The sequence below is a fragment of the Ostrinia furnacalis genome, unplaced genomic scaffold (assembly GCF_004193835.3).
Source record: "Ostrinia furnacalis isolate ACB-3 unplaced genomic scaffold, ASM419383v2 OfSCF7378, whole genome shotgun sequence".
Lineage (NCBI taxonomy): Eukaryota > Metazoa > Arthropoda > Insecta > Lepidoptera > Crambidae > Ostrinia > Ostrinia furnacalis.
Window position 1 is genome coordinate 50129 of NW_021137617.1, and position 15405 is coordinate 65533.

Genomic DNA, 15405 nt, shown 5'->3' on the forward strand with positions numbered 1-15405 from the left:
AATGGAAACGCAATAATTAATTTAAAATGTGTACGTAAAGTTAAATAAATATAAGACCGGTCTCACGGTTCAAAGTACAGAGAGCAGATTCGCAGCTGTTGGAACTAAATCTATAAGTTATTTAATATTATAAAATAGTCATAAATGATAAATTAGTTCCATACACGGCCACCAGAGGAGTTTACAATCCACTGATGATTCAATACATGCTAGATTATAAAGGTAATAATTTAACATTAGGTGCTTGCTTCCAGAATCCATTTTCTTTACAGATTAAAAAAAATCTCGATTGAAAATAATAAGAAGTATCACATAAGCGCTCATTAGATGGCACCACTGCACAGTGGCACTCTACAGTGGCGCCGCCCTAGTGAGTGCAAATGCTCAATAGTTGGCGCCACTGTATAGACCCAGTATCTTAGGTGTCAGGACTTTATATTGGTGTCCAACAGGTTTATGAACTTATGAATCTGTAAGAAAGAAAAATCCCAGCAATGAGGGTTTTCGCGATTGAAAAATCCGCCAGATGGCAATACGTAGACGCGAGGTCCAAATGCTGCATGATTGGTTATTTTTGACATGACATTGACAGATATGTCAAAATCCACCAATCACGCAGCATTTGGATCTCGCGTCTATGTATTGCCATCTGGCGGATTTTTCAATCGCGAAAACCCTCATTCCAAAGGTAAGCACCTAATAATAGTAACATGGTTACAATACATAAATGTACATAATTATCATAATCATAAACATCATTTCACAAAACAATTCGTAATAAAATTTCAAGTCTCAATTTTTGTTCATTGGAAATAATAAATACAGAGTAGACTAGCTTAAAGAATTTGTCAAAAAATCGCTTGCGCATTCGGTGGGAATGTTTTGAATTTTAATCTCATTTGGATAAGAGATGAGTGAGGCTGCTTCAATCGGCATAAAACAAATCTTACATAACATCTTTCAATCGATTGATGCAGATACAGTCATTAAAGAAGTAAAAATACGCTTATAAAGCATATAAAAAGACCTCCGAGATCCTAAAAGGGGTAATTCTGGTGTTTAAATAGAGTAACAGGCATCAACATGGAAGTGGCAAAAACTATCAACACCAGATTATAAAAAATGTACACCAATTTCTGTGGCATCTTTCGGCAGTCGTTCGAACCCATGCCACCATACCAATCATTTAAATAATTTATTTACATAACACATCATTAATTAGTATAAACAAAATAAATAAACCCCTTCAAATACGCGACACAAAATTCAAGTTAAAGGAGTTTCATTCAAATACTAAACTAAAAAGCTAACATAATACAAATGGTAAGCCAGTGGTTCTCAAATAATAACGAAAAAGCATTAATAGTAAACAACGTTAGTAACAAATATTTTTCCGGCCTTGCCAGAAGGTTTACAAGACATAATGTATGTAGTATACATATTTTTTTTGACTGGGTCATCTCATAAGTTTTGATAGTTTGAAAACCACTGGCGACAACACAAACCCAATTCCAGTCTTGTAATTCGCAGGTACAATCTCATACTATACAAATCCGTATCTACAATATTCAAACTAACAACTAATAAAGTCATGCAAGTCAGAACAAGGGGCCAAACTAGCTAGCTTAAAAAAACAATTTTTCGTTCAGCCTTAGTGAATAAAATTAATTCAAAATATTCAAATCATTCATTATTTATATATTTTTTTCTGAATACGATAGCGAATATATATTTTCTAAAATTTGTATTATTTAATTAAATGTATGGTCTTGTAAAATGTCAGTGGGACTGTGCCTACTTGTAAAGTAAACGACTCTCCTCAAAAACAGGGACCTGCCAAGCATTTTAAATAAGAAGAGACCTCTCAGAGGACTAACTTTTGCCCGCGGCTTCACCCGCGTGAAATTTAGTTTGTCACAGATCGTCATAAATTATAGCCTATTATTCTGGGTTATAAACAATAATACTGTAAAGTTTTATCAAAATCCGTTCAGTAGTTTTTGCGTGAAAGAGTAACAAACATCCAGACATCCAAACTGGTGTGAACGCTGGCATATATGGTTCGCTATCGTATCTGATCTACAGGCTTTGCTTAGCACACTTCAGTCACGAGGATAAAATGTCACATCGAAAGGTTTAAGTGAGCGATTCTGAATCCTGTTTCAGACCGGATATGCTTACGTAGTCGTTACCAGATCGGGACACTTATTGGTTTGGATTAAAACATCAAACGTATTATAATGAAAAACGCCGAGAGAAAGTCATCCGGATCATCTTCTCATTTTTCTGTAACAAAAATATTAATATCAGTGCCATTGAGAAATAAAAAGTATAAAAAGAAAAAAGCTTGTAAAAAGACTAGATTCCTTCTCTTATTGCTGTCTATGAATGTCCTATTGTGTAATTACAAATAATAAGAAAAAGGGGCGCAGAGAATACCCTGATCGGTCGAGGTACTAAGAATAAAATAACACTGTCTATGGTCGTCACACTGACTATGGTCGTCACACTGTCACATTGTCTATGGTCATCAAACTGTCTATTGTAGTCACTCTGTCTATTGTCATCACACTGTCGATTGTCGTCACCATCACTGTCGATTGTCGTCACACTGTCTATTGGCATGGCATGTTTGTCACGACTAATGCTGATTCAGGGACCTTTTTGGCACAGGGCACTTAAAATCTATTTTATTTTTCTTTTTTGGTTTTTTTATGATGTTTTAATCTTGTATTGTGCCTATATCATGTATTGTGTATTGTGCCAAATAAACAATATTCTATTCTATTCTATTGTCTATGGTTGTCACTCTGTCTATGGTTATCACACTGTAGCTACCTGTTGAGCGGCTTCTCCTTGTAGGTAACGGGCTTGCGCGGGCGGCGCGTGCGTCCCGAGGGCTCGTCGCTGTCGCTGGACGACGCCGCGCGGCTGTCGCGGGAGCCGCGTGACGTCACGCTCGCGCTGCGTGGCGCGTCACCTCCGCCGAGCATTTGCGGCTCGGGTACCACTTCCCTGTGGTTGGAAGCAAAAGAATTATAAACTCAAGATTTTAAACTTTCGCGTTCCATTTCAACTAAAATAGTAAGACGCGGGTCTTAACGCGACGTTTATTAATGGGCCATTCTTAAATTTGTGCCAAATTTTTTTTAAAAATTAAAGATTTTTTTTTTTAACTTTTTGCGATGTGTATCGAAAGTATAAACCAAAAGCATACTTTTGATGTATATGGACAACCTTAAAGCCCTCGGAAAGGAAACAAAATAGCCTACGTAAACACGGCTGTGACACTGCATGACACGGATGTGACAGTTTTACATTTTTACTGTAAATAATAATATTTATGTTGTTCAATTTATATCATAATAGTTTAAATTGATTAACAATAAAATACACTAAATTCGTTTCATCAACAAAGGTGTTATTTGGTAATATGTACTTTTTTCTGAACATCCAAAAATTTAATTAAAATTGAGATCAAAAATACCGTCAGGTAGTTAATATAACTACTAGATAATAAAAAAATAGACTTTTTATTATTGGCACTATCTGATCATGCTTCCGATATGCTACCTACATGGTTTCGATATGATAATATGCTTAACAAATTAGCAAATCTTAAACACAGTAGGTACCTTATTGAGTATCAAATGAGATTTCTGTAGGATTCACATAACAGTTGGTTTTGACAACTTAAACATGTTTCATAGTCACCGTACCACTAAAAATATGGTTAATAGCAATTCCTTTTAAAACAACTCCGACCGCCTCTGCAGGGCCTTTACCGGGAGCTGTCTCAGTAAAATTTGATATTACTGCAGAAATGAGAAAGTGCAATAATTTTTCCTTCGTGGCATCTAGAAAATCATACTAGCGAAAAATAAGTACACTTACTAAAAGGCTACTCCTAAAAATTGCACAATACACAAAATAATTTAGCAGAACAACAAAAACTATTAAAATAATAAAAATAGAATGTCACAACCACGCGTTGTAATGTCACGACCATGTACTTAAATAGTTTGCGGCAGTGACACATTTTTAATACCATGGCCGTGACAATTTGGAACGTGTCCGATATATCCAAAAAACTATCTGTGAATTAGCAGATCTTGTGCAATTATCTGAAACTATACTGCATGAGGTACATAATTATGTTTTATACAATAATTATGTACCTCGTGACCACGGCTGCAGCATCGCAGCCGAAACGTCAAGCCGTGAGTACATAATGTAACTCATTAATAAACGTCGCGTTAAGACCCGTGTCTTATTAATTTAGTAATAAACTTATTAAGGGCTTACGCTAAAACTCGCACACGCACGCGTGTCTGTATCAAAAAATAGTATAGATCCTTTCATCCATGAAGACACGCCCCGCCAATTTTTGGTCGAGGGAAGCGCGTGGTGCGGGGAGTTTGATCCGAGCAATTCGAGCGTCATTATTATAGTGTGCGTGTGCACTCATGGATGATTTAACGTGTACCGATAACACTCAAACATTAGCGGAAGAATGGTGGGGCGCGTCTTCGTGGATGAAATTATCTATCACTGAGTCATAGACCTTTTTGTCTCTTAACCTTTTTGTATCTGTGATAAACTGTTAATGAAACCTGTTTCGAGACAAATAAATACTTTCTATTCTATTATATTTATATTAGTATTGAAGAACATGCACCCGCGGCCTGTGTATCTACTAGCAGTGCTGCAGTGCCGCGGTGCAATTAATAGCCGCAGAGCGCATGCTCGAGCATCAAAAGTGATTTTAAAAATTCTTTCACCATTCAAAAGCTACATTATCCACGAGTAACATAGGCTAAATTTAATTTTGGAAAAAAATAGGGTTCCGTAAAATATGTAGATAATGTAGTCCACGCGCGCGAAGCCGCGGGCGGAAAGCTAGTTAGATATAAAAGAAATATTTACTCACGACACTATAACCCTTGCGTCCGTCGATCCATTCGGGCTGGGCGCGTCGAACCTCACGGGTTTCTTGAGGGGCGAATCGCGCGATCTTCTGGTCGGCGAGTCCCGCGATTCCCGCGACCTTCTGACAGGCGAATCCCGCGATCTTCTGCTAGGCGAGTCCCGCGTTTCCCGCGATTTTCTATTAGGCGAGTCTCGTACTTCGCTGGGGGAATCCCGCGATTCACGGGATTTCCTCACGGGTGAATCTTGCCTTTGCGTGGGCGATTCTCGCGATCGCTTCGGTGGGGACGCATCATTCTCGTCGCCGGCGCTGTCGTCGTCCAGACGCATTTTGGCCACGAGTACTTTTAGCACTCGACCACTATTACTGTAGTAAAAAAACATAACTATATTAGGACGTTTCACATATTTACCTAATGGCCTCATTATACAAAAATAGTAAGTAAAATACTCGCATTTGATAGATAGGTAAATCATTTAAAAAAACACGCCCCAATTCTACCTCTGGGTAGTTGATCTTTGAAAGCCTACTTACTACTGGTTCGGGACAATATTACGGCCCTGTTCTGAGAGAAGTCACTATTGTCAGCCAATATTTAGTGGTACATAATGTGACGAAAAATACATAGGAATAAAAAAGAAAGGGTGGTAAACGCCACTTAGTTGGTACCATCACCTCGGGTTCTGTGGAAAAAGCAGCGGCAGGCTATCAAAGTGTTAGCTTACCTAGGGCGCCTAACGACGCGAGACTGCGCCCGCGGCAGCGGCGACGGCGCGGGCGACGGCGGCGAGGCGGACCGCTTGCGGCGCCGCAGCGTCGGCGAAAACTCGCATACGGGCGCGTTCTCCTTCTGTGGGAGGTAGATATACAGGGTGTGGTTTTGTAAAACAACGCCAATCTCACAGGTGGTAGTACACATGAAAGTAATTACAAGAAAAATATAAATAAAATTTTAACTACTACTTTATTAGTAAAAAACCTTGTTCAAACGTCTCCTAAAACTTTAGAGACGGCGCTTGTTACTGCCCCCACTAACCCCGCTACACCACCGGACTTATGCAGGGATAACACATAGCAGGGATTTTGTTTTCATAGGGGTCACTTAAAAATTAGGGATTGATGGTGTACGCGCCAGCATTAAAACCTCATACAAATCAAACTCATGTCACACTATTCTATCACTCACTCTGACAGTCCTTTACCTATCCTCTCCCTCCCACCTTCAGTCTCGCTCTCGCATTGCAACGCGCCGCTTCGCCTACCTATCTGGGCGTTAATACGAAATAAGTATCCAAAATAAACCAATTCAAATAAACCCAAATCGCGCGCTAAACTCAACTCAATAAATATTCAAGTGTTTGTGAAAGTGAAAGAAGAACCAAGCTTGGACCGTCCTGCGGAGTCTGCTCAATCGAAGGTATCCCATCCCATTCCTATCCCAAATCTCCTACAGATGGTGAAAACGGGCATGAATCTTGTAGAGGTCTCAACCGGGAGACGAAACCAGGGCAGTGTACTGTATTACACATTTGATTCTAGGTTATGCAGTTTGTGGTAAATTAAGAAATTAAAATAGGAGTGCAGGCGGTGTTATTGGTGGTGCAAGTGGAGTGGTGAGTGCCACGCCTCCGAGATGTGGGCAGTGGAAGCCCCAACAATATTGACTGACATTGTACAAATGCAGAATCTGTTATACAGTGAAGGTTACGTTGCCGCAGAATGGACGAGAATCTCACACTGCTACACAAATAAAGGTGCGTTCTCTTTCTGTAGAGAAACATTTTGTGGAAAGAGACCGCGTATTGTACCGACTGAAGTGGTGGCGCTATACAACAGGGAAATCTTGTGATTCGATATGATGACTAATATTGTTGACAAATCGGTTATAACTTTTATGATAAACTAGCTGACCCGGCGAACTTCGTACCGCCTTAGCGTAGAGATTTTCTTAATATTTTTTTCCGTAAGAACCATCCTTGGACTTCCACAAACATTTAAAAAAAAGAATTATCGAAATCGGTTCAGCCGTTCACACGTGATGCCGTGACAACGCGAAACGGGTTTCATTTTTATATATATAGATAAAAGCAAACAACTTCTTCAACTTTTACATACAAGATACTAAATTCTGAGTTCGTGTGTTATGAATGGTATTCTAAAATCAATGATTCTTCATATATTCATTGATTCACACTGGCTCATCAGCGATAATATAAAAAGCAACAATAAGCATTAATAAGTTAGTAATGAATTTACCTCTGCCTCATCATTCGACAGCGCGGGCGAGGCAGTGTGCGCGTTGGCGTTCTCCTCAACTTCGGTGGTGGAGTCAGGTTCCAGGTTCGAGCGCGGCCGGGACACGCTTGGCTGAAACAACGGTGACCGTTTGATATTGAGGATAGTGTAGTGTAGTGAAAATATAGTTTACAAGCGGCCGCCCGCGACTTCGTACGCGTGGATCCCGTTTTACCCCCTTAGGAGTTGAATTTTACAAAATTCCATCTTAATGAGAAGCTACAGATTAAAAGGAACCCCCACGCAAATTTTGAGACTCCAAGCACTTGTAGTTTCTGAGATTTCGTGATGACTGAGACAGTCAATCAGTGATGCTTTTATAGATATAGATTTACCTGTAAAGACACGTCTTTTGGTCTTGACATCATTGCATGCATTATTCGTTTGTGTAAATATGTGTTGTTGGTAAATTTTTGTCATTAAAATAAGTTTTTACAACCCGATCAAGCTAAGCGCACCACGCTAGAATGCGACTGTCCCTCGCACTCACCCGCAAACCTCCCCGCGTTTGTACCAGAGCGTCGATGTGACGTCACGGCTGCCAGATGCGCAGTTAACTCTATCAGGTTGTAGTTACTTATGTAGTGAAAAATAATGATGATAACCGCCACTCTTATTTTTAATTTGTATAGTAATTAAAATCCGACCATAACGACAGTGAATGTTAGACCAGTTTGACAAAAGTGCCCTAAAAATAATTTTAGAATAACATTCATACACATTATAAATATGTAAGTATAGGATTACACAAACTTAACTGGATAATTTTCGGGTACCCTTATAGGATTGAGGATTCACCAATTTGTCTGTCATCACACTCACGAGTAATTTTACAAAGAACTTGATGACTAAGAGATTTTTCTTAAATTTTATGTAAATTGTATTTTTATAACCATTTATAAATTGTATGATTTCGTAAATTGTGGAATATACGAATAACTTTATTGTGTTATTTATTAGTAGGATTTGAAATACAACAAATAGTTTTACCTTATCATTTCTCGGTGCGTCAAGCAACCAGCTGGGGCCTTCTAGCGGATTGTCCACTCTACTGCTGTGAACAAGACAAATAATATAAAATAATCTGTGTCACTTAGTTATTGTTAGTATTTTTAATGGTGAAGCTGGTCTGCTAATTATTGGACTTCAACCTTTGAAAAAACCTTTTATGGGCGCCTTAAAAATTACAGGTGTGAGGAAGCGTTGTAGTGGCGTCACTGCAGCGTTTCTTCATCCTCACGCATTTAATTTGAAGGCATCCTAAGTCATTTAACTTCCCAAAGGTGCAGTCCAGAAATGTAGCCAGGCAATTTTTTTCACTAAAAAAGGACTCAAAATATGTTGCAACTTTCTAAAATAACATTTTGATACAAAATAGCCAGTATTATTGGAGACTACATCGGAAGTATTTGAAGAACTTATTTATTATACCTTGGAGGTGTTTCTATTTCATCTTCAGGTTCCAAATCTTCAGTCACTGCATCCAGTCTCCGCCTAAAACGAATTAATAAAACAATGGTTACTGAAATATTTAGCAAGTTAGTGTCTCTTTTATTTATTTAATTAAAATATTTGTCTTACAGCATATTTTTGATGATATTAGTAGCCTCATAAAAGCTTGGTGGTATGCAGGTTGCATTTGACCAAACTGTGCCATAATTAGACATAAAATATTTAATATTTCCAAAAACTAGCTAGTAGTAGAAATAAAGGGAACACTTACGATTCTTCAAAGTCTTCTTCTGTAATATTTTGAGATTCATCAACAGATCTTTCGTGACTGTCTGAAATAGTACAAAGAACATTTAAAATTTCTAATAAGTACAAATCATATCAAAAACAGATGTCTCAGTCTAGTTTCTAAGCTTGCATGAATATAAATATAATGGTGAAGGGGTTGGACTGACCGACTCGTCATCTGAAGAAAACGAGTTCGAATCCTGCTGACGCTCGACTATTGTGGTGAGCCCAATCGTAAGCATTTTAGCTTAGTACGAGGGGCTAATGGTAAATTGTGCAAAAAAAAAATATACTAATATTCTTTAAAAAAAAACAAGTGCTTTAGTACCTTCAAGGCCCAAGTCTCCACTGCTATCCTCCATGTCATTCTGTTCTGTATCCGATTCCATGTTGTTCCCTGCCTGGTCGTGTAAGGCGGCGTCTATTCTCGTTAGAGGGATGTAAACGTCTGTAATGGACAAGTGCATTGAACATGTTAAAAAAGGAAGTAGGAGGCCATATTAAGCTGAATTTGCAAGGCAGCCTCAAATAGAGACGCTGCCTCAACCTGAGGCCAGACTCGTTGCGAGACACATCGCCACGGACCGCTGCGCGGCTCGGTAGCCGCAATTTTGTCGCTCGAGACGAAGCAGGCACTCGGCCCGAGGCTGCCTCTAGTGGATACGCGTCTTTAGTATCACGTGGTGTCTAAAGTCAGCGACGAGCATGGCGCAAGCACAATCAAACCAATATTCCTTGCTCTGCAGTTCATTTGCCAGTATATTGCTAAAACAGGTAAAGGGCAATAATAAAAGCAACATAAAATATATACCTACCTTGTAACATGTGCATAGGCAGTGCTCTGGGCGTTACACTTCTGTTGAGTGATGAATTAGGACTCCTTGATGCTGTTCCTGAAAAATACAACATAGTCATTTACCTCATGGTATGTATCACCATCATTACACTAAACTATGTGCACGTTGCTTCTTATTTTATTACTACAAGAAAATATGTATTATAATAGCTTAATCATTTTTTGGCCATTGTAACTGTCAAAAAGTTCAGCATACTCTACTGGTAATTTTCAAAAAATATTTAAACTCACTTGGATTGCTTGTGTTTAAAATGGCCCGGCTTAACGACACCACAGGCTGAATGGACTGTCCCCCAATCATCATTGGTGGGACACGATGGACCCTATCATTGTTAGGCGTCCCCCCAATATTGCTCCATCTAGGGGACGCTGTGTCTAGCTGCTGTCTATCTCTCATATACGTTTTAGCCAGTTCTATGGTCCGCGCTACTGCTCCGGAGGCCTGAACCAGATGTGAAAGAGCCTCTTCGCTGGCTGATTGTAACGCAGCATCTAGTTTTCTGGCTTGGGCCGNCTGAGCCGCTCCACCACTCCTGATTCGCTGTAAAACAGTAAAGCAGTTTAATTTTACGACGTTTCATGGTATTTAAACAGAAATATTACTGCAACCATAGTATAATTTGCCTCCAATCGAAACTTGCTAATTATTTGCATATTTTTTTATTCGTTATTTATTTTATTTGGTGCACAAAACATAAACCACAAGTTGTGGTCCACAACCAACCATGAAGTCTCTCAAGTATACTTATAAATAGCATTAAAATATATCATAATTATTGTAGTTGAACAAAATAATATTGATAAGGTTTTTTACCAGAGGCATAGTTTGGCAGCCAAAGGCCCAGGTGAGAAAAAAACTGGGGTATTAACTAAATTACTTTTCATCAGGTCAAAATATAAATACTTGTACTAAAACAGAAGTCTTTTAGGACAATATCCTGTATTGTTTCAGTTATCTGTAGTTTTATTTGCCTACATTTTAACATACATTCTAGAGGTAGAATTTATAGCCAGTTCAATGAGGTTTGCTGGTCAGGGCTTCGAGGGCCCCTGAGCTGAGCGGCCTCAGTACACGGCACCGCTTAGCGCTCTAAGCTACGCCATTGATATTGATACATGAAACTACTGCGACATGACTAAGAGACTTCATAGTAATGATAAACGCCTATTATGTACTCACACTGAGCTTCAGTCGCAGTTCATTTATTTCTTTCATCAGCTCGAGCTTCTCGTTCTCTCGCTGTGCTGCAGTCATCTTCCAGTATTGCACTTTTTGCACCAATTCATTGTTTTTCTCCCTGAGATCTTTGATCTCGTCTTCGGGAGTCGACATCGTGTGTAAAGCTTGAAGTATGGCCACAGAACACTCAAAAGCGATCAAAGTGACTTTTAACACTAAAAAAATAAATGAAATTCAATAAAACAGAAAAAATCCACAACAAAATCATGCAACAACGGTTACGGAAGAAAGTACTAGGGCTGCGATGTTGTCAAATGCCAAAGTGAGTGAATAATAATCGATAACAATAATTGAATTTCTTTGGAATAAAACTCGTTTCTATGGTAAACTAGCTGACCCGGCGAACTTTGTTCCGCCTTAATGGCAATAAATAAGTAGACTTTTTTTTTATTTCGAAAGGGATAAAAAGTATCCTATGTCCTTCTCCTGGCTCTAAACTACCTCCCTGACAATTTTCAGCTAAATCGGTTCAGCCGTTCTTGAGTTTTAAGTGGAGTAACTAACACGACTTTCTTTTATATATATAGATTGTAAATTTTTTCGTCGCGAGTAGCGGCAAAAAACGGCTACTCCGGCAGTCCAGAGCCCCATAGAGAAAAGTAATACATAGGAGCCCCGATTACGGTAATTTTTAACGTCTCCAATCCAGAGGCGTTTCATCGATTCTGCGATACGATTGGTCAAAACATTTTTGACATTTTTGACCAATTGAAAAAGTTAACTGTTTTGACCAATCGTATCGCAGAATCGATGAAGCGCGTCTAGATTGCAGACGTTAAAAATTACCGTGATCGGGGCTCAGTGCCCCAATTGCGCTAAATATTTTAAACTAGACGACGAACGTGAATCACAAATTCTTCTCTCGCGGTGTCGCTTTGACAGCTCTACTTAGCTTCATCAAACGAAAACAAATCGCAACTTCTGCAAAAGCGGTAAAAGCAAGTCAAACGCCTTCATGAACATTTGCTGTGTTTTAGTGAAAAAACAAGGTGTGCTTAATTAAATTCGTTGTTTCGTCTTTGTTTGCGCGTGAACTTTACCGCGATACCGAATTGCACATCAGGTGGAATGAAAATGGAGTGTGGACTAGAGATGAAACGCGAATGAATTTAGAGACAAACATTACAAATTAGGGCAATCGGGGCACAGCTTCCCTAAAAAAGTAACAAAAGTGGCAGTTGTTATCGCGGAATCGCCTACGGTTTTTTTTCATATATAGTTGCATACTTTGCTCCGTCAAAGTGTTTAGTGCCCGTTTTTTCAACATCAATCCCTAATCCTAATTTTTAAGTGACTCATATTTTATTTTATTTTATTTATTTTATTTATTTATTAGGTACACCAACAAAGTCACATACATAATACATACATAATATGAAAACAAAATGTCTGTTATGTGTCATTTATCAATTTGGGATTGATGGTGAAAACGGGCATAGGAGTCTCTAGGAGAGCGTGTTAATTCCGCGATCTTCACCAGCATTAGTCCTAGCCTAATAGGAGGCCTACCTACACACATTACGTCTTCCGGTTCTCAAGAACTTTTCTGCCCCATCAATCATCATTTCTACGAATAATGTGCCTACTGCTTATGCTAAAAAAACTTAAATTTTGTAGGAAAGTATATTCTCAAATTAATTAACATTATAAAGAGTAAAATCGATTTTTAATTAATCGATTATTTTTCCTCAATGTCACATCCCTAAAAGTACTCGACATTTTGACAGTACTTGTACTCAATGACACTGTCACTGTGACATTCAATGGCTTTTTTTATTTTAACGATTGACTGTAATTTAAAAAAAATATTTTTTTAGGTGGGCATAGCATGGCAACATCAGTATTTACAACTGTCAAAAACGGCGTGTCGCACGCACACCGTTTTTGAGGTTATATTTTCCACAAACATTGGATCAGCGTGTTATTTTCATTTAATTTGCCGCAATGTCCTTCCGTGGTAGAGGCGGTGGTGGCGGTGGCGGTGGCCGCGGCGGCGGTGGACGAGGAGGCTTCGGCGGACGCGGCAGAGGCTTCGGCGGCGGAGGTAGAGGACGCGGCGGCGGCGGCGGTGGCTTCAGACAGCAAGATGCTGGACCTCCGGAGAGCGTGATTCCACTGGGCCACTACGGTTGGACGGTGCAAGACGACTTAGTCTGCAAAGTGGACATCGAGGACGTGCCGTACTTCAACGCTCCCATCTTTTTAGAAAACAAAGAGCAAATCGGAAAGATAGACGAGATATTCGGGAATTTGCGCGATTACTACGTGTCAGTGAAGCTCGGGGAGAACATTAAAGCGAAAAGTTTCAAGGACGGACAGCAATTTTTCATCGATCCGGCGAAGTTATTGCCGCTGAAGAGATTTCTGCCGCAGCCGCCGGGCGCGAAAAGAGGCGGCGGCCGTGGACGGGGCGGCCCTAGGGGAGGATTCGGTGGCCGCGGCGGAGGCGGTGGCTTCGGCGGTCGCGGCGGCGGCGGTGGCTTCGGTGGGCGAGGCGGCGGCGGTGGATTCGGCGGCCGCGGCGGTGGAGGCAGAGGCGGCGGCTTCAACCGGGGAGGCGGCGGCGGCTTCGGCCGAGGCGGGGGCGGCAGAGGCGGCGGCTTCCGAGGTGGCAGGAGATAGTGACGTTATATTGAAAAGACTAATCAAATTGACCAAGTGTATAAAATTGATAAAAATGTGCTTGAGGCCCTCGCCACATGAGTTGGACTAAGAATTAGGTGATGATGTTGTTGTTGGTTAAGTCAGTGGCATAATTTTTAAGTGAATTCATGTAATTCACCTAATTTTACCATTACTTTTATGTAATGTGTCTGGCTTGAGAGATTAGTTTTCTAGGCTTTATTACTTGTACCTATGTCAACTATTGATTTACTTAGATGTACAGGTACATTTAATTTAAAACTACATAGCTGAATGTAGAATTTTAGGTTAAGATTCACAACAGCAATAACTGTTGTTACTTTTAAGAGTTTGAGCATAGAACACTTGTGTGGCGAGGGCCACACAAATTAATGTTATGTATAAGTTACATAAAAATATACATTTCCTTAATAACTTTGTTTTTCTATTTCTTTTGATAATAAGTGCCACTTGTGGTCTAAACTGAATAAATATTTTTGATTTTGATTGATCTTAAATTCATTCATTGAATAGTTCAATAAATTATGATAAATTTGTCAGTTGAAACTTGGTGATGATCACAAAAAAACAATTTTATAATCTTATCAATCCATTACCTATATTATTCATTTATAAATACATTTATTACAAAGAAATTAACCTATGAATCTAAATTCTCTAGTTCTGCCTTCCCACCGCTGGGGACATAATCAAAGGCTAATGCCCTGCCTCGGTGATTGAAGATGTAGAAAGAAGGAAGGTTCCGTTGGGTCTCCCATTTGATGTTGTTCAGTTCAGCAGCTGCCTGGATCTCTCGAAGATTCCCAGCCACATTGAGGACTCCCCACATCACTGCAAATAGACTGGTTACAGCTTGCACTACAATCTGAAATAGACCAAGGAGTAAGCTTTAGTTCAATGGCCTAATATCAACATATTCCTGTAAGAGATTGATTGTATTGGGTTTATTTAATGTTGAAAGAAAACATTGTCAAAGTTTATGTTAATTCATTATGCTTTTGTGTTTGTTGGTGAAACTAAAGCGATACCGCAGGTAGTCTGTGGTGTCTCCAGTGTCCCATTTGTGTGTTAAGAGATTTAGAAGGAAAATTATTTACTAAAATACACCCTTACATCTAATGGTAATGTTGTGAATTCCTGTGCGGTGATTCGTAGATAAGAACGATCTGAAAAGCGAGGAAACAAATTAATTAAGCTAACAATCAATGAATGTACTAAAATACTATTGGTTTAGGAAATAATTTACTTACGTTGGGCAGCAGAAAATGCTGAATGGAACAGCGATATGAATCCAACAATAACAATAATTTTATGGAAAGATGCCATTATTTAACTATAACTTAATGCTTATTGAAAATATCTACAATAGTAAGGCACAAACCCAAAGGATTTTGTTTTATAGGATTTTATTTGGAATTTTCATCAATTTTCTCTTTTCTCACAGGCCTGACCTGTCAAATCTGTCAATGTCATTTTTTTTTTGATCTTGCGTTTAGTTGTTCGTTTGGTTTGTTATTTCATAAAGTTATCTATTGCATCATTTGCATCCCCAAAGTAATCGAAATTCTAACCAACTCCGGTTCAATAACTTAATTCGTATAGAAAGCTTACGGCTTACAGTACGATTTCATTGCAGCCGCAGCCTCAGCTTTTTTTACATTTCTAATGACACTATTGACAGTTCGTAAATGTACGGTATGT

General features: G+C 39.2%; 3 protein-coding genes across 4 annotated transcripts; 1 reads left to right on the forward strand and 2 right to left on the reverse strand.

Annotated features, from left to right (window-relative positions):
* Positions 1 to 1964: 1964 nt before the first annotated feature.
* Positions 1965 to 11364, reverse strand: LOC114364330 (serine/arginine repetitive matrix protein 1). 2 transcript variants are annotated; one of them, XM_028320448.1, is made up of 12 exons: positions 11002 to 11364; positions 10053 to 10362; positions 9781 to 9858; positions 9294 to 9413; positions 8949 to 9009; positions 8657 to 8719; positions 8216 to 8276; positions 7187 to 7297; positions 5656 to 5780; positions 4931 to 5296; positions 2839 to 3015; positions 1965 to 2286 (listed from the first exon to the last, which is right to left on the reverse strand). In XM_028320448.1, the coding sequence occupies exons 1-12, from the start codon at positions 11152 to 11154 to the stop codon at positions 2271 to 2273; spliced, it is 1641 nt and encodes a 546-aa protein (XP_028176249.1). In that variant the 5' UTR covers positions 11155 to 11364; the 3' UTR covers positions 1965 to 2270. The 2 variants fall into 2 exon arrangements, with proteins under 2 accessions (XP_028176249.1, XP_028176248.1); XM_028320447.1 differs by having other exon boundaries at positions 8216 to 8279; positions 11002 to 11363.
* Positions 11365 to 12893: 1529 nt separating this feature from the next.
* On the forward strand, positions 12894 to 13720 carry Gar1 (Gar1 ribonucleoprotein). Its single transcript, XM_028320458.1, has one exon. It carries the CDS (start codon positions 13006 to 13008, stop codon positions 13681 to 13683), a length of 678 nt encoding a protein of 225 aa, XP_028176259.1. The 5' UTR covers positions 12894 to 13005; the 3' UTR covers positions 13684 to 13720.
* Positions 13721 to 14203: 483 nt separating this feature from the next.
* EMC5 (ER membrane protein complex subunit 5) lies at positions 14204 to 15342 on the reverse strand. Its single transcript, XM_028320456.1, has 3 exons — positions 14955 to 15342; positions 14818 to 14870; positions 14204 to 14569 (listed from the first exon to the last, which is right to left on the reverse strand). Exons 1-3 carry the CDS (start codon positions 15028 to 15030, stop codon positions 14345 to 14347), a joined length of 354 nt encoding a protein of 117 aa, XP_028176257.1. The 5' UTR covers positions 15031 to 15342; the 3' UTR covers positions 14204 to 14344.
* Positions 15343 to 15405: the final 63 nt, after the last annotated feature.

What these genes read in the sequence shown, in the direction of transcription:
- Gar1 (XM_028320458.1), top strand. Translation starts at nt 13,006, where the DNA reads ATGTCCTTCCGTGGTAGAGGCGGTGGTGGCGGTGGCGGTGGCCGCGGC.
- EMC5 (XM_028320456.1), bottom strand. Translation starts at nt 15,030, where the DNA reads ATGGCATCTTTCCATAAAATTATTGTTATTGTTGGATTCATATCGCTG. An exon ending in AGCATTTTCTGCTGCCCAAC is followed by an intron (nt 14,871 to 14,954) that starts GTAAGTAAATTA and finishes CTCGCTTTTCAG; the next exon opens with ATCGTTCTTATCTACGAATC. An exon ending in TCACAACATTACCATTAGAT is followed by an intron (nt 14,570 to 14,817) that starts GTAAGGGTGTAT and finishes GGTCTATTTCAG; the next exon opens with ATTGTAGTGCAAGCTGTAAC.